General features: G+C 43.2%; 1 protein-coding gene across 2 annotated transcripts; it reads left to right on the plus strand.

Annotated features, from left to right (window-relative positions):
- The first annotated feature begins 3,639 nt into the window (after nucleotides 1–3,639).
- LOC110507257 (transmembrane 4 L6 family member 1) lies at nucleotides 3,640–10,838 on the plus strand. 2 transcript variants are annotated; one of them, XM_090224203.1, is made up of 7 exons: nucleotides 3,640–3,982; nucleotides 7,321–7,846; nucleotides 8,096–8,274; nucleotides 8,674–8,742; nucleotides 9,194–9,348; nucleotides 9,567–9,759; nucleotides 9,845–10,838. In XM_090224203.1, exons 3-7 carry the CDS (start codon nucleotides 8,098–8,100, stop codon nucleotides 9,857–9,859), a joined length of 609 nt encoding a protein of 202 aa, XP_090080329.1. In that variant the 5' UTR covers nucleotides 3,640–3,982; nucleotides 7,321–7,846; nucleotides 8,096–8,097; the 3' UTR covers nucleotides 9,860–10,838. The 2 variants fall into 2 exon arrangements, with proteins under 2 accessions (XP_090080329.1, XP_090080330.1); XM_090224204.1 differs by lacking the exon at nucleotides 7,321–7,846.
- The last annotated feature ends 11,263 nt before the right edge of the window (nucleotides 10,839–22,101 follow it).

The following is a 22,101-nucleotide window of genomic DNA, read 5'->3' on the forward strand; positions in this document are numbered from 1 at the left end:
AGTATTCCCATGCATAATAGAGAGATGTGATCATATACAAATGTAATCAAGATTTGAAATGATTATGTTTTAGTAATTTTATTCTGGCCCCTCGACCATCTGCTCAAGAAAAAAAATCAGGCCTCTGCTGAATCTATACTGAGAAAAAAAAATTGAAACGCAACATGCAAAAAATTACAGTTCATATAAGGAAATCAGTCAAATAAATAAATTGGGCCCTCACATGACTGGGAATACAGATTTAGTGCATTCGGAAAGTATTCAGGCCCCCTTAACTTTTTCCACATTTTGTTCCATTACAGCCTTAATCTAAAATTGATTACATTTTTTTTTCTCATCAATCCACACACAGTACCCGATAATGACAAAGCGATTTAAAAAATCATATTTACATAAGTATTCAGACCCTTTACTCGGCACTTTGTTGAAGCACTTTTGGCAGCGATTACAGCCTCGAGTCTTCTTGGGTATGACGCTACAAGCTTGGCACACCAGTATTTGGGGAGTTTCTCCCATTCTCTGCAGATCCTCTTAAGCTCTTGTTAGGTTGGATGGGGAGTGTTGATGCCCAGCTATTTTCAGGTCTCTCCAGAGATGTTAGATTGGGTTCAAGTCCTGGGCCAATCAAGGACATTCAGACACTTATTTTCCCGAAGCCACTCCTGCATTGTCTTGGCTGTGTGCTTAGTGTCGTTGACCTGTTGGAAGGTGAACCTTTGCCCCAGTCTGAGGTCCTGAGTGCTTTGGAGCAGGATCTCTGTACCTTGCTCCATTCATCTTTCCCTCAACCCTGACTTGTCTCCCAGTCTCTGCCGCTGAAAAACATGCCCACAGCATGATGCTTCATCGTAGGGATGGTGCCAGGTTTCTTCCAGACGTGACGCTTGACATTCAGGCCAAAGAGTCTTGGTTTCATCATACCAGAGAATCTTGATTCTCATTGTCAGAGTCCTTTAGGTGCCTTTTGGCAAACTCCAAGCGGGCTGTTATGTGCCTTTTACTGAGGAGTGGCTTCCGTCTGGCCATTCTACCATAAAGGCCTGATTGGTGGAGTGCTGCAGAGATGGTTGTCCTTCTGGAAGGTTCTCCCATCTCCACAGAGGAACTCTAGAGCTCAGACTGACCGCCGGGTTCTTGGTCACCTCCCTGACCAAGGCCCTTCTCCCCCGATTGCTCAGTTTGGTCGGGCGGCCAGTTTTAGGAAGAGTCTTGGTGGTTCCAAACTTTTTCAATTTAAGAATGATGGAGGCCACTGTGTTCTTGGGGACCTTCAATGCTGCAGAAATGTTTTGGTACCCTTCCCCAGATCTGTGCCTCGACACAGTCCTGTCTCGAGCTCTACGGACAATTCCTTCGACCTCATGGTTTAGATTTTTGCAATGACATGCACTGTCAACTGTGGGACTTTATATAGAAAGGTGTCCAATCAATTGAATTTACCACAGGTGGACTCCCAAGAACATACATTTTATCAATTTTAGAATAAGGCTGTAATATAACAAAATGTGGAAAAATGAAGGTCCGAATGCACTGTATGTCTTTTTAATTTTGTCAGTCGTTTTCATCAAGTTCAAGCGCACTGTTAGCTAGCTAACATTAGCTGGCTGGCTCGCTGGCCAACGTTATGCGTATGTTCTGTGTCGTAATATTATTTGTATGTAGTTATAGCTTATTCTTAGCTAGTTAACTGACACTGAACCTAGTTGGTTAACTTTAGTTACCTGCAGATTCATGCATGGTAGTAACCTTGAGTTGTGATTATGGTTCATTGTTTAGCTAGATAGCTGGGCTACAGGTCTAAAAAGTCTCCGATGCAAGTAATCATTTCACTGCACCGTTTACACCTTCTGTATGCTGTGCATGTGACAAACAAACTTAGATTTGATTTGATATAGTGTGTGTTTACCAGAGACATTCATGTGAAGAACAACATGACCTGCACCAAAGTCAGATTAGGATATATCGTTAAAACTTGGACACTGTCTTGTTGGCCTAAAATTCTCCGGCAGAATACCATGCTTTTATTTTGTCACACTCACAAACCTAAGCTATTTTCTGTAATTAGCTTGTCATTAACTTGTAAATAATGATCTTGTTGCAAGTAGATATGAAACCTTATGAAAATTTAATATCAGGATTATAGTGACCAAAATGATCACGATTATAAGTATTAGTGCGGTATTGTTAAAATGTCTTGGAAATGTTCTTAAAGTATTGATACACACACTGATATCATTTCACCAAGTTTTATATTGAAAACCAACAAATTAGCAGCACTATGCACTTGTGTGCATAAACATTAAAATAGTAACATTAAAGATGGCACCATGTGGCCATGAGAGGTAAGTTTCCCTAGTGCAGGTTTAAATGAACACAACCTTCAGTAAGCAAATCAAATAAACAAAAATAAAATAAAATGAGCAGCACTCACTTTGCAGTGAGGCACGGCAACCTTCATCAGCCTCAGAAAGCCAGGCCTCTCAACAATATGAAATGGCGTCATGTCCTTTGCAATGTAATATGAAAGGGCTGCAGTGAGGTCTTGAGCATTTTTTGATGTAGGTGCATAAGCAGCCTGCCTTTTAAATGCTTGCTCGAGTGTCTGTCACAACTGTAGATGAGGGACCAGTAGCATCACTGGGTTTGCCTGCTGCACGCCCACTCTGTAAACAAGGGAATAGCTAATGTATTATTATTATTATTATTATTATTATTATTATTAGTGTTACATTATTATTATTCACACAGTCTATCTTCTGTGTTGCATTTGAGTACATACAGCGACCCCATGCACAATTTACAGAAATACAAATGAGCCTTAAGATAGTGATCGTAATTGCAATGAACCCAACAATTGACATAAATACAGGAGTCTTGTATAGGAGTCTATAGCGTTTCTCCTGTTGGAACACTTTTACAACCAAGTCAACGACTGCTGGATTTTAAATGAACAAAATATGTTGGTTGGGTGACTAAACTACATAAGGTGTTATCGTGTGCAATGGGCGTCTGCAGACACACAACGCATACAGCAGCAGAACAACTTCTAGTGTTTTTACAAGAGTAGGTAACACCGAAAGATCCAGCTTACATTATTGACAAACTATTAGCAAGTTACAGACAAACCATTATATTTTCCCCTATTCTAAAGTCCCCACGTCATGCATTTAGCTAACAGTGAATTTACCTTGCATTTGCAAAAAAGTGGTGGTCATGAAGATGACTCAAGAGATTTGAAGTGTTGCCCCCTTAAAAAACCTCTTTGGGATAGGGGGCAGCATTTTCACTTTTGGATAAATAGCGTGCCCAATTTCAACTTCCTGCTACTCATGCCAAGAAAATAAGGTGTGCATATTATTATTAGATTTGGATGGAAAACACTCTGAAGTTTCTAAAACTGTTTGAATCATGTTTGTGAGTATAACAGAATTTATATAGCAGGCAAAACCCAGAGGACTAACCATTCAGATTTTTTTTGAGGTCACTGTCAATTCAATGAGGTTTCATTGGGGAACTTGATTTCTAAGGCAATTGATTGCAGTTTCTACCGCTTCCACTGGATGTCACCAGTCTTTGGAAATAGGTTGAGGTTATTCCTTTGTGAAATGAAGAAGTACGGCCATCTTGGATCAGGGTAACGTTATGTGTACTGTTTTAGAGTTGCGCAAGACTAAAAAAAGTAGCGTTAGTTTGTGATCCTCCTGTATTGAAAACAGACCCTTCTTCAATTTGATCAATTATTAATGTTTAAAAATACCTAAAGTTGTATTACAAAAGTAGTTTGAAATTTTTTTGCAAAGTTTACAGGTAACTTTTGAGATATTTTGTAGTGACGTTGCGCAAATTGAAAGCTGTTTTTTTTCTGGATCAAACGCGCCAAATAAATGGACATTTTGGATATATATATCGACGGAATTAATTGAACAAAAGGACCATTTGTGATGTTTATGGGACATATTGGAGTGCCAACAATAGAGGCTCGGTAAGACATGATTTATATTTTATTTCTGCGTTTTGTGTGGTGCCTGCAGGATTGAAATATGCTATTCTCTCTTTGTTTACTGTTGTGCTATCATCAGATAATATCTTCTCATGCTTTCGCCAATAAGCCTTTTTGAAATCTGACATATTGGCTGGATTCACAACGAGTGTAGCTTTAATTTGGTATCTTACATGTGTGATTTAATGAAAGTTTGAATTTTATAGACTTTTATTTGAATTTGGCGCTACGCATTTTCCCTGGCAATTGGCCAAGTGGGACATTTGCGTCCCGCCTATCCCAGAGAGGTTTTAAGCAGCGATTATTTATTTCTTTTAGCATGTTCTGCAGACAAGGTGACCATTTTAGATTAAGTTTCCGTCAGCACTCGTGTAAAACCCAAAATACGACCACACTTCAGATTTGGTCCTCTTAGAATCTCACTGCCTTCTGCCTTGTTTTCACACGAAACAAAACCCACGTTGCATGCTGCGCCTGCGTCAGACTGTTGCTCACTGATGATGCTGGACAGTATTTACCATCGGTTTTTCTAACATGGTTTAAATGATAAGTCACATTTGAAACGGTAATACTAATCGGCGGGAATTTTACTGTGGTTTATCGTGAAACCGGTCACTGTTTCATCCCTAGTTGCAAGTTTATTTTCCTGTAATAATTAAGAAACATTTGCTAAAGTGAAGACGTTGTCAGCTATGATATGGTCATTATTTGAACTGGCTAGCCAGCTAACTTAATCTTAGCTAGCTAACAAGCTATAAACTAACCAAAACATTAGTTGCCTGGTTTGCTAGTAACTCAACGTTACAACAATGCTGAATCATGTCCCCAGTGAAAGTCTCATCCATCTGCACACAATACCCCATAATGGCAAAGTGTTTTTTTTTTCGAAATGTTTGCACATTTATTGAAAATGAAATATAGATATCTAATTTACATGAGTATTCACATCCCTGAGTCAATACTTTGTAAAAGCACCTTTTGGCAGCAATTACAGCTGTGCGTCTTTCTGGCTAAGTCTCCTAAGAGCTTTCCACTTCTGCATTAGGCAACATTTGCCCATTATTCTTATCAAAATTCTTCAAGCTCTGTCAAATTGGTTGTTGATCATTGCTAGACAACCATTTCCAGGTCTTGCCATAGATTTTAAAGTAGATTTAAGTCAAAACTGTAACTCGGCCACTCCGGAACATTCACTGTGTTCTTGATAAGCAACTCCAGTGAAGATTTGGTCTTCTGTTTTAGGTTATTGTCCTGCTGAAAGGGGAATTTATCTCCCAGTGTCTGGTGGAAAGCAGACTGAACCAGGTTTTCCTCTAGGATTTTGCCTGTGCTTAGCTCCACCCTGAAAAACTCCCCAATCCCTTAATGATTGCAAGCATACCCATAATATGATGTAGCCACCACTATGCTTGAAAATTTGGAGAGTGGTACTCAGTAATGTGTTGTACTGGAGTTGCTCCAAACATAACACTTTATTTAGGACAAAAAGTTAATTACTTTGCCACATTTTTTGCAGTATTACTTTAGTGACTTGTTGCAAACAAGATGCATGTTTTTGAATAGTTTTATTCTGTACAGGCTTCCTTTTCACTTTGTCAATTAGGGTAGTAATTGTGGAGTAACTACAATGTTGTTGATCCATCCTCAGTTTTCTCCTATCACAGCCATTAAACTCTAACTGTTTTAAAGTTTATTGACCTCGTGGTGAAATCCCTGAGCGGTTTCCTTCCTCTCCAGCAAGTGAGTTAGGAAGGACACCTGTATCTTTGTGGTGAATGGGTGTATTGATACACCATCCAAAATGTAATTAATAACTTTACCATGCTCAAAGGGACATTCAATTTCAGCTTTTTTATTTTTGCCTATCTACCAATAGGTGCCCTTCTTTGCAAGGCATTGGAAAACCTCCCTGTTCTTTGTGGTTGAATCTGTGTTGGAAATTCACTGCTCGACTGAGGGACCTTACAGACAATTGTATGTGTGGGGTACAGAGATGAGGAAGTCATTCAAAAATCATGTTAAACACAATTATTGTGGTGCAGTGGTCTAAGGCACTGCATCGCAGTGCTAGAGGTGTTACTACATACTCGGGTTCATTCCCGGGCTGTGCCACAACCGGCCGTGCCCGGGTGTCCCATAGGGCGGAACACAATTGGGCAAGGGTCGTCCGGATTAGGGGAGGGTTTGGCCGGTGGGGCTTTACTTGGCTCATCTCGCTCTAGCGACTCCTTGTGATGGGCCAGGTGCCTGCGTCTGACCCAGGTCGCCAGTTGAACGGTGTTTCCTCCAACACATTTGTGCGGCTGGCTTCCGGGTTAAGCTAAACAGTGTTAAGGAGGGAGGTTAGGCGGGTCATACTTCCACTTTCTTTTCTTACTATTATTGCCCTTCTAGTCCATGCAACCTATTATGTGACTTTTACTACTGAAATTATTTAGGCTTCCCATAACAAAGGGTTGAATACTTTTTCATTTATAATTCATTTGTAAACATTTCGAAAAACATTATTCCACTTTGAACATTATGGGGTCTCGTGTAGGCCAGTAACAAAAAAATAGAAATACCAAAAATCATCCACAATTGCTGCAGCAAGCATAGCTGCTCATCTTGCCGCATCCATTTTTGTTATTAACAGAAACAAACCGAAATGGAACGCTCGCTGCCAGTGTTCGCAAATGGAAGCTTTGTTGAACGCACCTCTGGTCTGACAAACAGCGCTGTAGCTCTGCCACTTTCTACTGCAGATGCAGAAGGCCCTATGTTTCTATCTTAAACAGACAGATTTTTATAGAGGGTTAATCTCAATACATAAATTAGCTTCAAGACAGTTTCTTTAGTAGCTGAATATGTATTCACTAGAGTGTGGTACTGCACTGTATGCACTGAAGGCGATCATAGCTATCTTGGCAGCCATGACATGCTAAGCTAGTGTGATCATGACATGCTAAGCTAGTGTGATCATGACATGCTAAGCTAGTGTGATCATGACATGCTAAGCTAGTGTGATCATGAAAAATGGCCGTTATGTTTCCCAAAATTAGAACGTCAAAATTTTGAACGACAGACTGATCACCTGACCAATATCTATGCTTGGATTGGATTCCTTCACATTTCCCACTAGGTGGCACTGCGGCTAGACTACAAGTGCAGACAGAGCGGGTGTTGCGCTACTATCTAATGAGCGGAAATGGGGGTATAAAAAAAAGCTAGCCAGTTAAGGTTTCAGAGTGTTACAACAATGCTTTATTGTTATTTCTTAGTGCTTTTAAACATTATCCCCAATGGGCTGATATGCTCTTATTTTGGAATGGATCCCACAGCTGCAGTGATTCACTTGTTCCACATCCTGGCTGAATCTACTCCACTACCAGACCCAGAATACACATGAAAAAGGATGAAGAACACAGACCAGGATAGTGTGTATTAGGCACAAAATGATTGAAACAACGCTTTCCATTGCATACCCTAATGAACATGACTCAGGCTTTTGACAGCTTGGTCTTTCTTACCTTACCTGCACCGTTACTAGATATATTGTGGAATATATGGGGTTGGGTGCACTGGGAAAACAAAATTAGATCAAATGTACTGTGTATAATTATACAGGACTAATTTAGCTGATTATAAACAAATTTAAAGTAACCTACGTCATGTGTGTGTTGGTGGGGGGGGATTTACATATACTATTTGTGGGGGCGGGCATGTGTCACTGCATGGAGCCTATTTAAGTTTTGTCAAGCAGCGAGTTTGTGTTCCTCATCCAGTACGGCTGCAGTTACCAGGATCTCTCTTACTCCCTCTCCGTCACATTCGGTCTCACTAGGTTATTCTGTCTCACTCCATCAGGTAAGACTCAAACTAATAATCACTATGTGGTCATTATCTTGGCTAATAACCCTTTTCATTCTCTTGACTGATCTCAGACTGGTTTTTCTGAGTGAAATGGAACTTCTCTGTAGGTGAGAGGGTTGTTCTGTATTTCAAGAGCTACAAGATAAGGAACAGTGGCACTCTAAAGATAAAAAAACAAGAAAATAATTACTCTGAAGTTATTCTGACTGTCTTCTCTTCATCCTTGTTGGACGTCTACCACAGAGATGTGTGTCGCCAGCTGCTCCAGGTGTGTGGGTGTGTCCCTTGTTCCCATGGCATTTGTGTGCATGCTGGCCAATGGCCTGTTGCTGTTGCCAGACCTTCAGGCACGCTACCTGTTGGACGGTCACGTGACCAGAGAGGCCCGGTGGGGCACAGGCCTGTGGGCCTCTGGATTCCTGGTGAGACAACAATGCTGTGTGTGTGTGTGTCCTAATAAGGTCATGGCATGACAGTCATAATGACACTCATGTCACTCATTCCTGAAAAACCCTGTTGTCCAAAAAAAGGCAGATTGTGGTTTGAGGGTGGATTGTCATGTGTCTAATATATCTGTTGTCTGTTTTTAAGCTACATTTAGAGTCAGTCACAGTGCTATGATTTTTTTGCAAGTTGTTTCTGCTATTGTTGACAGTAATACTGTAATAACATCAATTATTGGAGGGAAGTGAATGTGTAGCATTCTACTGAATAGGGATTCCCTGTAAAAATTATATTCTGACCATCACTGAAACATAAAAAAAAATGTAAACTTGTTTTAATGGTATATTTCATTTAGCTTTTTCTGCCTTTGTCTGTAGGTTCTTATTGGAGCTCGGGGGTTTGTGATTGGCAGCTCAAGGGAAGGCTGCTGTGCGTACAGGATAGAGGTGAGGCTGTGGCCTGTTTTCATCCAAATCTGTGTACCTCAGGACCCGCATTAGCTAGGGCGAGGTTACTAATCAAACTAGTCTGGTTCACCAACCGATCCACCTCCATTACATCTTCATGTCCTCTTTGTGAGTATTTTTAACAGTCTTCCATGTATGTATGTGACCTGCCTCATTGGTTGTGGTGTACATCCTGAACTAATTAGAACTAGTCTGGGAGCGCTTTTTCCTTTCTATCAAATTCTCATGGGTTATTGGATAGAGACGGCAAGAGAGAGATGGAATAATTAGGAGAGTTTTTGCATTGAAGGTCAGTTGGCCGGAATCAAACCCACGCCAACTTCAGATTACATGTGCTACTACAGAGATGTGCTCTAACCACTGGCAACCACCCCAGGCCCCCTTTCTATCAAGTTGTAATAGTATGGATCTTCCGCCCTCTTGTGGCCAGATGCTGTGCCAAGTGGGGTGTTCCTGCGTGGCTCTGGCTGCTGCAGCCTTTTGCTGCCTAGTGAGCGCTACAGGACTGGTACAGGGACCACTGTGTCTGCACAACAGCACACAAGGTCTGGCCTGGGAGATGCCACTCAAACCACAGAAAAGCGGGTGAGTGTGTGTGTGTGAGGGGGGAGGGGGGTCCTGAATTGCTCAAAATCAGTTTCGAGAACCTAGGTGTGGTCTTAAGTAGAACAACAATGATCAAATTCCCACTGACACTGTGTAGTTGCACAATTACCAGTAATCATTTTCTACACTTTGCACAGCTTGTGTTCACTAGTTCTATGTGTTATGAATGTCAATTTAGGTTAACTTTGTCTTTGTAGAGATCCCATCTACCTGTTTGATAGAACATTATGGCCGGCGGCCTGCGAGGAGCCACGCAACGTTGTTCAATGGAATGTAGTGCTGTTTTCTGTTCTCATGGCAACCAGTGGACTGCAGGCCATCCTTTGTGCAGCACATACAATCAATGCTATCCTGGGCATAATATTTGGGCCAAGATTCTGCAAAAACAAGGTGAGGTGTATGAATGTGTGTGTGTGTGTGTGTGTGTGTGTGTGTGTGGCCTTTCACTCACTGTTAGTCTGAATGTGTGTTACAGGTCAGTCCAGCTTGAGGACATCATCCAGGAACCTTATTAGGAGCAGGAATGAAGGACCTCCCAAATGAAGTACTGTAGTTACTAAATGCTGATTTTAGGTCAGTTTTACATATTTCCCGCCTAATGGATGAGGTCAGGATTGCGGAGGTTTAGCTGATCCTGGATCTATGCTTACAGGCAGCTTCTACCACCGCTGAACATTGGTTCTGGCCACCAGTCAGCATTTCACAAACTAAGAAGCAGACTTGCACTTTAAAGAATATGATTTTATTATGTTTTGATAAGCTAACAGAGTAAAACAGGGAGACAAAAAAGGAAGATTTAGAAGGGGATAGAGGTAGATGGGATGGGGAGAAGCTGTTTTGGAGTTTGCAGTTTTATATACCTAGATGATACCATTCAGACCGGTCTCTACACTTTGCTTGCAAGTTGGCACTCTTATTGTTGACAGTGTGTACACGTTATTATATTGCAAACATTATTTATGTGTGTGTACTGCTGAACAATTGTGAAGCTGTGATCTTATATATAGTCATTTTGTTAATTATATTAATGTCACAGTCTATTAATTTCATGAAGTGTAATCAAACCTACATCCTTAGTGGGGTGCAGGGCCAAAGAAAGTTGGTATGAAAGAAATGGAGCCCGCACACTCAAGCTCAATCACATACCTTTATTCAAATCAAAACAAATCCAATTGTATTGTTCACATACACATGGTTAGCAGATGTTATTGTGAGTGTAGCTAAAGGCTTGTGCTTATAGTTCCGACAGTGCAGCAATATCTAACAAGTAATATCTAACAATTCCACAGCAAATACCTAAAACACACAAATCTAAGTTAAGGAATGGAATAAGAATATATAAATATATGGATGAGCAGTGTCAGAGCGGCATAGGCAAGATGCAATAGATAGTATAGAATACAGTGTTTACATATGAGATGAGTAATGTAAGATATGTGAACATTATTAAAGTGGCATTATTAAAGTGACTAGTGTTCCATTTATTAAAGTGGCCAATGATTTCAAGTCTGTGTGTAGGCAGCAGCCTCTCTGTGCTAGTGATGGCTGTTTAACAGTCTGATGGCCTTGAGATAGAAACAGTTTTTCAGTCTTTCGGTCCCAGCTTGATGCACATGTACTGACCTAGCCTTCTGGATGGTAGCAGGATGAACAGGCAGTGGCTCGGGTGGTTGTTGTCCTTGATTATCTTTTTGGCCTTCCTGTGACATCGGGTGCTGTAGGTGTCCTGGAGAGCAGGTAGTTTGCCCCCAGAGAGGAGTTGTGCAGACCCTGCTGTTGTGGGCGGTGCAGTTGCCATACCATGCGGTGATACAGCCCAACAGGATGCTCTCAATTGTGCATCTAAAGGTTTGTGAGGGTTCTAGGTGACTGGTGCTGTTGCGCCTTCTTCACCACACTGTCTGTGTGGGTGGACCATTTCAGTTTGTCGGTGATGTGTATGCCGACGAACTTAACTTTCTACCTTCTCCACTGCTGTCCCATCGATGTGGATAGGGGTGCACCCTCTGCTGTTTCCTGAAGTCACTATCATCTCCTTTGTTTTGTTGACGTTGAGTGAGAGGTTATTTTCCTGACACCACACACACCTCCTCCCTGTAGGCTGTCTCGTCGTTGTTGGTAATCAAGCCTACTATGGTCCTCCCGAGTGGCGCAGTGGTCTAAGGCACTGCATCGCAGTGCTAGCTCTGCCACTAGAGATCACGGGTCTAGGCTCTGTCGCAGCTGGCCGTGACCAGGAGACCCATGGGGCGGTGCACAATTGGCCCAGCGTCGTCTGGGTTAGGGGAGGGCTTGGCCTGCCGGGATGTTCTTGTCCCATCATGCTCTAGCGACTCCTGTGGCGGGCTGGGCGCATGCACGCTGACACAGTCGCCAGGTGTACGGTGTTTCCTCCGACACATTGGTGCGGCTGGCTTCTGGGTTAAGTGGGTATTGTGTCAAGAAGCAGTGTGGCTTGGCTGGGTTGTGTTTAGGAGGACGCACGGCTCTCAACCTTCGCCTCTCCCGAATGCATACAGGAGTTGCAGTGATGAGACAAGACTACCAATTGGATACCATGAAGTTGGGTAAAAAAATACAAAATATTCAAGCCAACTGTTGTGTCATCTGCAAACTTGATGATTGAGTTGGAGGCGTGCATGCCCACGTGGTCATGGGTGAACAGGGAGTACAGGAGGAGGCTGAGCACACACCCTTGTGGGGCCCTAGTGTTGAGGATGAGCGAAGTGGAGATGTTGTTTCCTACCTTCAACACCTGGGGGCGGCCCCTCAGGAAGTCCAGGACCCAATTGCACAGGGTGGGGTTGAGACCCAGGGCCTCAAGCTTAATAGTGAGCTTGGAGGGTATTATGGTGTTGAATGCTGAGCTATAGTCAATGAACAGCATTCTTACATAGGTATTTCTCTTGTTCAGATGGGATAGGGCAGTGTGCAGTGTGATGGCGATTGCATCGTCTGTGGACCTATTGGGGCGGTAAGCAAATTGAAGTGGGTCTAGGGCAGGCCTGGGCAACTCCAGTCCTCGGGGGCCTGATTGCTGTCGCTCTTTTTCCCCAGTCCCAGCAAACAAACCTGGCTCCAATAATCACCAAATCGTGATCTTGAGTTTAGAATGCAATTAGTTTAAATCAGGTGTGTTTGCTAGGGATGGGAGAAAAGTGTAACACCAATCAAGCCTCCGAGGACTGGAATTGCCCAGGCCTGGTCTAGGGTGACAGGAAAGTGGAAGTGATATGATCCTTGACTAGTCTCTCAAAGCACTTCATGATGACAGAAGTGAGTGCTAGCCATTTAGTTCAGTTACCTTTCCATTCTTGGGTACAGGAACAAATGGTGGCCATCTTGAAGCATGTGGGGACAGCAAACTGGGATAGGGAGAGTTTAAATATCTCCGTAAACACACCAGCCAGCTGGTCTTCGCATGCTCTGAGGACGCGGCTAGGGATGCCGTCGGGACCGGCCGCCTTGTCTTACTCACGTCGGCCACGGAGAAGGAGAGCCCACAGTCCTTGGTAGCGGGTCGCGTTGGTGGCACTGTATTATCCTCAAAGCGGGCAAAGAAGGTTTTCCTTTTGTAGTCCCTGATTGTCTGTAGACCCTGCCACATACGTCTCATGTCTGACCCTTTGAATTGCGACTCTTTTTCTCTATACTGACATTTTGCTTGTTTGATTGCTTTGCGGAGTGAATAACTACACTGTTTGTATTCGGCCATATTCCCAGTCACCTTTCCATGGTTAAATAAGGTGGTTAGCCGCCATTTATCCACGGTTTCTGGTTAGGGTAGGTTTTAATAGTCACAGTGGGTACAACATCTCCTATACACTTCCTTATAAACTCACTCACCGAATCAGCGTATACGTCAATATTATTCTCTGAGGCTACCCGGAACATATCCCAGTTCGCTTGATCAAAACAATCTTGAAGCGTGGATTCCGATTGGTCAGACCAGCGTTGAATAGTCCTTAACACGGGTCCTTCTTGTTTGAGTTTCTACCTATAGGGAGGGAGAAGCAAAATGGAGTTGTGGTCAGATTTGCCGAAAGGAGGACAGGGGAGGGCCTTCTATGCATCGCAGAAGTTAGAGTAACAAATGTTCAGTGTTTTTCCAGTGTGAGTGCTACAGTCAATATGCTGATATAATTTAGATAGCCTTGTTCTCAAATTTGCTTTGGAACAATCCCCATCTACAATAAATGCAGCTCCAGGATATGTGGTTTCCAGTTTGCATAAAGTCCAGTGAAGTTCCTTTAGGGCCGTCACGGTATCGGCTTGAGGGGGGATATACACGGCTGTGACAATAACCAAAGGGAATTCTCTTGGGAGATAATATGGTTAGCATTTGATTGTGAGGAATTCTAGGTCAGGTGAACAAAAGGACTTGAGTTCCTGAACGTTGTTACAATTACACCATGAGTCTTTAATCATGAAATCATTATTCTTCCTGGAGAGATGTTTATTCCTGTCGACGTGACGCACTGAGAATCCAGGTGGGTGTACCGGCTCCGACAGCGTATCTCGAGAGAGCCATGTTTCCGTGAAACAGAATATGTTACAATCCCTGAAATCTCTCTGGGAAGCAACAAACAAACAATGTTTAGATCCTACAAGGATCTTCGTTATGTCATTTCACCCGGATGTGTACCACATCCATATTTATAGACATATAGTACCAGCCAAAAGTTTGGACATATCTACTCATTCAAGGGTTTTTATTTATTATTACTATTTTCTACATTGTATAATAATAGTGAAGACATCACAACTATGAAATAACACATATGATATCATGTAGTAACCAAAAAAGTGTTAAAAAAATCAAAATATATTTAATATTTTGGATTCTTCAAAGTAGCCACCCTTTGCCTTGATGACAGTTTTGCACATTCTAGGCATTCTCTCAACCAGCTTCAACTGGAATACTTTTCCAACAGTCTTGAAGGAGTTCCCACATATGCTGAGCACTTGATGGCTGCTTTTCCTTCACTCTGCTGTCCAACTCATCCCAAACCATCTCAACCAGGTTGAGGTTGGGTTATTGTGGAGGCCAGGTCATCTGATGCAGCACTCCATCACTATCCTCGGTCAAATAGCCCATACATAGCCTAAAGGTGTGTTTTGGGTCATTGTCCTGTCGAAAAACAAATTACAGTCCAACTAAACGCAAACCAGATGGGGTGGCGTAGCGCTGCAGAATGCTGCGGTAGCCATGCTGGTTAAGTGTGCCTTGAATTCTAAATAAATTACTGATAGTGTCACCAGCAAAGCACCCCCACACCATCATACCTCCTTCTCCATGCTTCACAGTGGGAACAACACATGAGATCATCCGTTCACAATACTTTGCATCTCACAAAGACACAGCGGTTGGAACCAAAAATCTCAAATTTGGACTCAGATTTCCACAGGTCTACTGTCCATTTCTCATGTTTCTTGGCCCAAGCAAGCATCTTCTTAATATTGGTGTCATTTAATAGTGGTTTCTTTGCAGCAATTCCACCATTTAAGGCCTGATTCACGCAGTTTCATCTGAACAGTTGATGTGGAGATCTGTCTGTTACATGAACTCTGTGAAGCATTTATTTGGGCTGCAATTTTTGAGGCTGGTAACTAATGAACTTATCCTCTTTAGCAGAGGTAACGCTCGGTCTTCCTTTCCTCTGCCGGTACTCATGAGTGCCTGTTTCATAATAGATCTTGATGGTTTCTACGACTGCACTTTTTTCCGGATTGACTGAACTTCATGTCTTTAAGTAATGATGGACTGTCATTTCTCTTTGCTTATTTGAGCTTTTCTTGCCATAATATGGACTTGGTCTTTTACCAAATAGGTCTATCTTCTGTATACCACCTGTACCTTGTCACAACACAACTGATTAACTTTTAACAAGGCACCCCAATTAATTAAAATCCATTCCAGGTGACTACCTCATGAAGCTGGTTGAGAAAATGCCAAGAGTGTGCAAAGTTGTCATTAAGGCAAAAGGTGGCTACTTTGAAGAATCCAAAATATTAAATAAACTGCTCAAAAAAATAAAGGGAACACTAAAATAACACATCCTAGATCTGAATGAATGAAATATTCTTATTAAATACTTTTTTCTTTACATAGTTGAATGTGCTGACAACAAAATCACACACAAATTATCAATGGAAATCAAATTTATCAACCCATGGAGGTCTGGATTTGGAGTCACACTCAAAATGAAAGTGGAAACCACACTACAGGCTGATCCAACTTTGATGTAATGTCCTTAAAACGTGCCTCCACGTGCCTGTAAGACCTCCCTACAATGCCTGGGCATGCTCCTGATGAGGTGGCGGATGGTCTCCTGAGGGATCTCCTCCCAGACCTGGACAAAAGCATCCGCCAACTCCTGGACAGTCTGTGGTGCAACGTGGCGTTGGTGGATGGAGCGAGACATGATATCCCAGATGTGCTCAATTGGATTCAGGTCTGGGGAACGGGCGGGCCAGTCCATAGCATCAATGCCTTCCTCTTGCAGGAACTGCTGACACACTCCAGCCACATGAGGTCTAGCATTGTCTTGCATTATGAGGAACCAAGGGCCAACCGCACCAGCATATGGTCTCACAAGGGGTCTGAGGATCTCATCTCGGTACCTAATAGCAGTCAGGCTACCTCTGGCGAGCACATGGAGGGCTGTGCGGCCCCCCAAAGAAATGCCACCCCACACCATGACTGACCCACCGCCAAACCGGTCATGCTGGAGGATGTTGCAGGCAGCAGAACGTTCTCCACGGCGTCTCCAGACTGTCACATCTGTCACGTGCTCAATGTGAACCTGCTTTCATCTGTGAAGAGCACAGGGCGCCAGTGGCGAATTTGCCAATCTTGGTGTTCTCTGGAAAATGCCAAACGTCCTGCACGGTGTTGGGCTGTAAGCACAACCCCCACCTGTGGACGTCGGGCCCTCATACAGCCCTCATGGAGTCTGTTTCTGACCGTTTGGGCAGACACATGCACATTTGTGGCCTGCTGGAGGTCATTTTGCAGGGCTCTGGCAGTGCTCCTCCTGCTCCTCCTTGCACAAAGGCGGAGGTAGCGGTCATGCTGCTGGGTTGTTGCCCTCCTACGGCCTCCTCCACGTCTCCTGATGTACTGGCCTGTCTCCTGGTAGCGCCTCCATGCTCTGGACACTACGCTGACAGACACAGCAAACCTTCTTGCCACAGCTCGCATTGATGTGCCATCCTGGATGAGCTGCACTACCTGAGCCACTTGTGTGGGTTGTAGACTCTGTCTCATGCTACCACTAGAGTGAAAGCACCGCCAGCATTCAAAAGTGACCAAAACATCAGCCAGGAAGCATAGGAACTGAGAAGTGGTCTGGTCACCACCTGCAGAACCACTCCTTTATTGGGGGTGTCTTGCTAATTGCCTATAATTTCCACCTGTTGTCTATTCCATTTGCACAACAGCATGTGAAATGTATTGTCAATCAGTGTTGCTTCCTAAGTGGACAGTTTGATTTCACAGAAGTGTGATTGACTTGGAGTTACATTGTGTTGTTTAAGTGTTCCCTTTATTTTTTTGAGCAGAGTATATTTTGATTTAACACTTTTTTGGTTACCACAGAACATGATCACATGTGTTGTTTCATACTTTTGATACCTTCACTGTCATTCTACAATGTAGAAAATAGTAGAAAATAAAGAAAAACCCAGGAATGAGTAGGTGTAGAATGATATAGTTTGTGTATAATGTATATATTTATGTTGTATTATCTTTGCTTTCCTCACAATCTTAAATAAGCATGCCCTAGATAAAGCCCGTGGTTCACTCCAGACCTGACTGCCCTTGACCAGCACAAAAACATCCTGTGGCGTACGGCATTAGCATCAAATAGCCCCCTCGATATGCAGCTTTTCATGGAAGTTAGGAACCAATATACACAGGCAGTTAGGAAAGCAAAGGCTAGCTTTTTCAAACAGAAATTTGCATCATTTAGCACAAACTGGGACACTGTAAAGTCCATGGAGAATAAGAGTACCTCCTCCCAGCTGCCCACTGCACTGAGGCTAGGAAACACTGTCACATCCGATAAATTCACTATAATTTAGAATTTCAATAGGCATTTTTCTACAGCTGACCATGCTTTCCACCTGGCCACACTTACCCTGGTCAACTTGCCCAAGCCTCCCCATTTCTCCTTCTCCCAAATCCAGATAGATGATGTTCTGAAAGAGCTGCAAAATCTGGACCCCTACAAATCAGCTGGGCTAGACAATCTGGACCATCTCTTTCTAAAATTATCCGCCGGAATTGTTGCAACCCCTATTACTAGCCTGTTCAACCTCTGTTTCATATCGTCTGAAATCCCCAAAGATTGGAAAGCTGCCGCAGCCATCCCCATCTTCAAAGGGGGAGACACTCAGACCCAAACTGTTATAGACCTATATCTATCCTGCCCTGCCTTTCTAAAATCTTCGAAAGCCAAGTTAACAGAGATCAACCATTTCGAATGCCACCGTACCTTCTCCACTATGCAATCTGGTTTCCGAGCTGGTCATGGGTGCATCTCAGCCATGTTCAAGGTCCTAAACGATATAACCGCCATCGATAAAAGGCAGTACTGTGCAGTCGTCTTCATCGACCTGGCCAAGGCTTTCAACTCTCTCAATCACCGCATTCTTAGCGGCAGACTCAATAGCCTTGGCTTCTCAATTGACTTCCTCGCCAGGTTCACCATCTACGTCTCAGATAGAGTTCAGTGTGTTAAATCGGAGGGCCTGTTGTCCGGACCTCTGGCAGTCCCTATGGGGGTGCCAAAGGGTTCAATTCTCGGGCTGACTATTTTCTCTGTACAGTGCCTTGCGAAAGTATTCGGCCCCCTTGAACTTTGCGACCTTTTGCCACATTTCAGGCTTCAAACATAAAGATATAAAACTGTATTTTTTTGTGAAGAATCAACAACAAGTGGGACACAATCATGAAGTAGAACGACATTTATTGGATATTTCAAACTTTTTTAACAAATCAAAAACTGAAAAATTGGGCGTGCAAAATTATTCAGCCCCTTTACTTTCAGTGCAGCAAACTCTCTCCAGAAGTTCAGTGAGGATCTCTGAATGATCCAATGTTGACCTAAATGACTAATGATGAGAAATACAATCCACCTGTGTGTAATCAAGTCTCCGTATAAATGCACCTGCACTGTGATAGTCTCAGAGGTCCGTTAAAAGCGCAGAGAGCATCATGAAGAACAAGGAACACACCAGGCAGGTCCGAGATACCGTTGTGAAGAAGTTTAAAGCCGGATTTGGATACAAAAAGATTTCCCAAGCTTTAAACATCCCAAGGAGCACTGTGCAAGCGATAATATTGAAATGGAAGGAGTATCAGACCACTGCAAATCTACCAAGACCTGGCTGTCCCTCTAAACTTTCAGCTCATACAAGGAGAAGACTGATCAGAGATGCAGCCAAGAGGCCCATGATCACTCTGGATGAAATGCAGAGATCTACAGCTGAGGTGGGAGACTCTGTCCATAGGGCAACAATCAGTCGTATATTGCACAAATCTGGCCTTTATGGAAGAGTGGCAAGAAGAAAGCCATTTCTTAAAGATATCCATAAAAGTGTCATTTAAAGTTTGCCACAAGCCACCTGGGAGACACACCAAACATGTGGAAGAAGGTGCTCTGGTCAGATGAAACCAAAATGTAACTTTTTGGCAACAATGCAAAACGTTATGTTTGGCGTAAAAGCAACACAGCTCATCACCCTGAACACTGTCAAACATGGTGGTGGCAGCATCATGGTTTGGGCCTGCTTTTCTTCAGCAAGGACAGGGAAGATGGTTAAAATTGATGGGAAGATGGATGGAGCCAAATACAGGACCATTCTGGAAGAAAAGCTGATGGAGTCTGCAAAAGTCCTGAGACTGGGACGGAGATTTGTCTTCCAACAAGACAATGATCCAAAACATAAAGCAAAATCTACAATGGAATGGTTCAAAAAGAAACATATCCAGGTGTTAGAATGGTCAAGTCAAAGTCCAGACCTGAATCCAATCGAGAATCTGTGGAAAGAACTGAAAACTGCTGTTCACAAATGCTCTCCATCCAACCTCACTGAGCTCGAGCTGTTTTGCAAGGAGGAATGGGAAAAAATGTCAGTCTCTCGATGTGCAAAACTGATGGAGACATACCCCAAGCGACTTACAGCTGTAATCGCAGCAAAAGGTGGCGCTACAAAGTATTAACTTAAGGGGGCTGAATAATTTTGCACGCCCAATTTTTCAGTTTTTGATTTGTTAAAATTTTTTGAAATATCCAATAAATGTCGTTCCACTTCATGATTGTGTCCCACTTGTTGTTGATTCTTCACAAAAAAATACAGTTTTATATCTTCATGTTTGAAGCCTGAAATGTGGCAAAAGGTCGCAAAGTTCAAGGGGGCCGAATACTTTCGCAAGGCACTGTATCAATGATGTCACTCTTGCTGCTGGTGATTCTCTAATCCACCTCTTCGTAAACGACACCATTCTGTATACATCTGGCCCTTCTTTGGGCACCATGCTAACAAACCTCCAAACGAGCTTCAATGCCATACAACACTCCTTCCATGGACTCCAACTGCTTTTAAATTCTAGTAAAACTAAGTGCATGCTCTTCAACCAATTGCTGCCTGCACCCTTCCGCCCGACTAGCATCACTACTCTGGAAGGTTCTGACTACTCTGGACGGTTCTTGAATATGTGGACAACTACAAATACCTTGGTGTCTGGTTAGACTGTAAACTCTCCTTCCAGACTCACATTAAGCATCTCCAATCCAGTTAAATCTAATATCGGCTTCCTATTTCGCAACAAAGCCTCCTTCACTCATGCCGCCAAACATACCCTCTGACTATCCTACCCATCCTTGACTTCGGCGATGTCTTTTACAAAATAGCCCCCAACACTCAGCAAACTGGATGTAGTCTATCACAGTGCCATCCGTTTTATCACCAAAGCCCCATATACTACCCACCTCTGTGACCTGTATGCTCTCGTTAGCTGGCCCTCACTACATATTTGTCGCCAAACCCACTGGCTCCAGGTCATCTATAAGTCTTTGCTAGGTAAAGCTTCGCCTTATCTCAGCTCACTGGTCACCATTGCAACACCCATCCATAGCACGCGCTCCAGCAGGTATATTACACTGGTCATCCCCAAAGCCAACGGTTCTTTTGGCCGCCTTTCCTTACAGTTCTATGCTGCCAATGACTGGAACGAATTGCAAAAATCTCTAAAGCTGGAGTCATATCTACCTCTCAAACCTTAAGCCTCAGCTGTCAGAGCAGCTTACCGATCACTGTACCTGTAGACAGCCAATCTGTAAATAGCATACCCGACTACCTCATCCCCATATTATTACTTAACCTCTTGCTCTTTTGCACCCCAGTATCTCTACTTGCACATAATCTGCACATCTATCACTCCAGTATTAATGCTAAATTGTAATTATTTTCGCCTCTAGGGCCTATTTGTTACCTACCTCCCTACTCTTCTACATTTGCACACACTGTACATAGATCTTCCTATTTTTCTTTTCTTTTGTGTTATTGACTGAGCATTTGTTTATGTGTAACTCTGTGTTTTTGTCGCACTGCTTTGCTTTATCTTGGCCAGGTCGCAGTTGTAAATGAGAACTTGTTCTCAACTGGCCTACCTGGTTTTAAATAAAGGTGAAAAATGTATTTTTTAAATGGTCCACACACCCACACTGTCATGAAGAAGGCTTTGGCACGAGCCCTCAAATCCTCAAAAAGTTCTACAGCTGCACCGTTGAGAGCATTTTGACTGGCTGCATTATTGCTTGGTATGGCAAACGCACTGCCCTCGATCACGTGGCACTACAGAGGGTGGTGCGGACAGACCAGTACATCACTGGGGCCGAGCTCCCTGCCATCCAGGACAAAGCAAAAGCAGACGAGACCCCTAACTCAGTCTCCTTGAATACCGCAACACTCCAGTTGACAACTTCAAATCACCAGCCCAGCTGTTGATGAGCCGCAGACTTCGCTCATTCCTTCCCAGCACCAACCAGCATTTGCAACCTGAGGTTGTCAGCTACAAGGAAATGCATGAAAAACATGCACAGAGACAACAACAACAAAAGCGATACTACGACAGGTCAGCTAGACCACTGCCACCACCATCAACGGAGAGTCAGTTAGAATCCAGGAGCATGGCCTCTGGAAGCCAGCAGTTGTCATCCAGCCAGCTGACTCAGAAAGTTCATATCACGTCCGCACCGCAGAAGGAGCGATGTACCGTCGCAATCGTCGTCACCTACTGAACACAAAAGAACAACACACTGACGAGATGAACTGTTTCCCTGCCCTAAAAGAGATCCAGAATAAAAATGTGTTATTGAAATGCTTTGGTATTGTACTTGTTTGAATTGTTGAGATGTCATTGCTACAGTGAAAAGCTGAGTTGCTGAGAAATCTTCGTTCTAACAGTATGTTGAATCATTGCTTCAAAGTCTTATGTTGGTGCAGTATAAATGGTTAATTACCTTGAGTTGGGCAGAGCATGTATTCAAAACAAACGCTTTTGAATACCAGTCTCAACGTCAACAGTGAAGAGGCGACTCCGGGATGCTGGCCTTCTAGGCAGAGTTGCAAAGAAAAAGCCATATCTCAGACTGGCCAATAAGAAGAAAAGATTAAGATGGGCAAAAGAACACAGACACTGGACAGAGAAACTACCTGGAAGGC

Source organism: Oncorhynchus mykiss, chromosome 27 (genome assembly GCF_057628025.1).
Source record: "Oncorhynchus mykiss isolate SJ-2025 chromosome 27, ASM5762802v1, whole genome shotgun sequence".
NCBI lineage: Eukaryota > Metazoa > Chordata > Actinopteri > Salmoniformes > Salmonidae > Oncorhynchus > Oncorhynchus mykiss.

Bases quoted from the DNA above. Each gene is read 5' to 3' on its own strand.
- LOC110507257 (XM_090224203.1), top strand. From the start codon at position 8,098: ATGTGTGTCGCCAGCTGCTCCAGGTGTGTGGGTGTGTCCCTTGTTCCC. The intron at 8,743-9,193 runs GTGAGGCTGTGG...TCTTGTGGCCAG, and splicing joins GCTGTGCGTACAGGATAGAG to ATGCTGTGCCAAGTGGGGTG. The intron at 9,349-9,566 runs GTGAGTGTGTGT...TTGTCTTTGTAG, and splicing joins CTCAAACCACAGAAAAGCGG to AGATCCCATCTACCTGTTTG.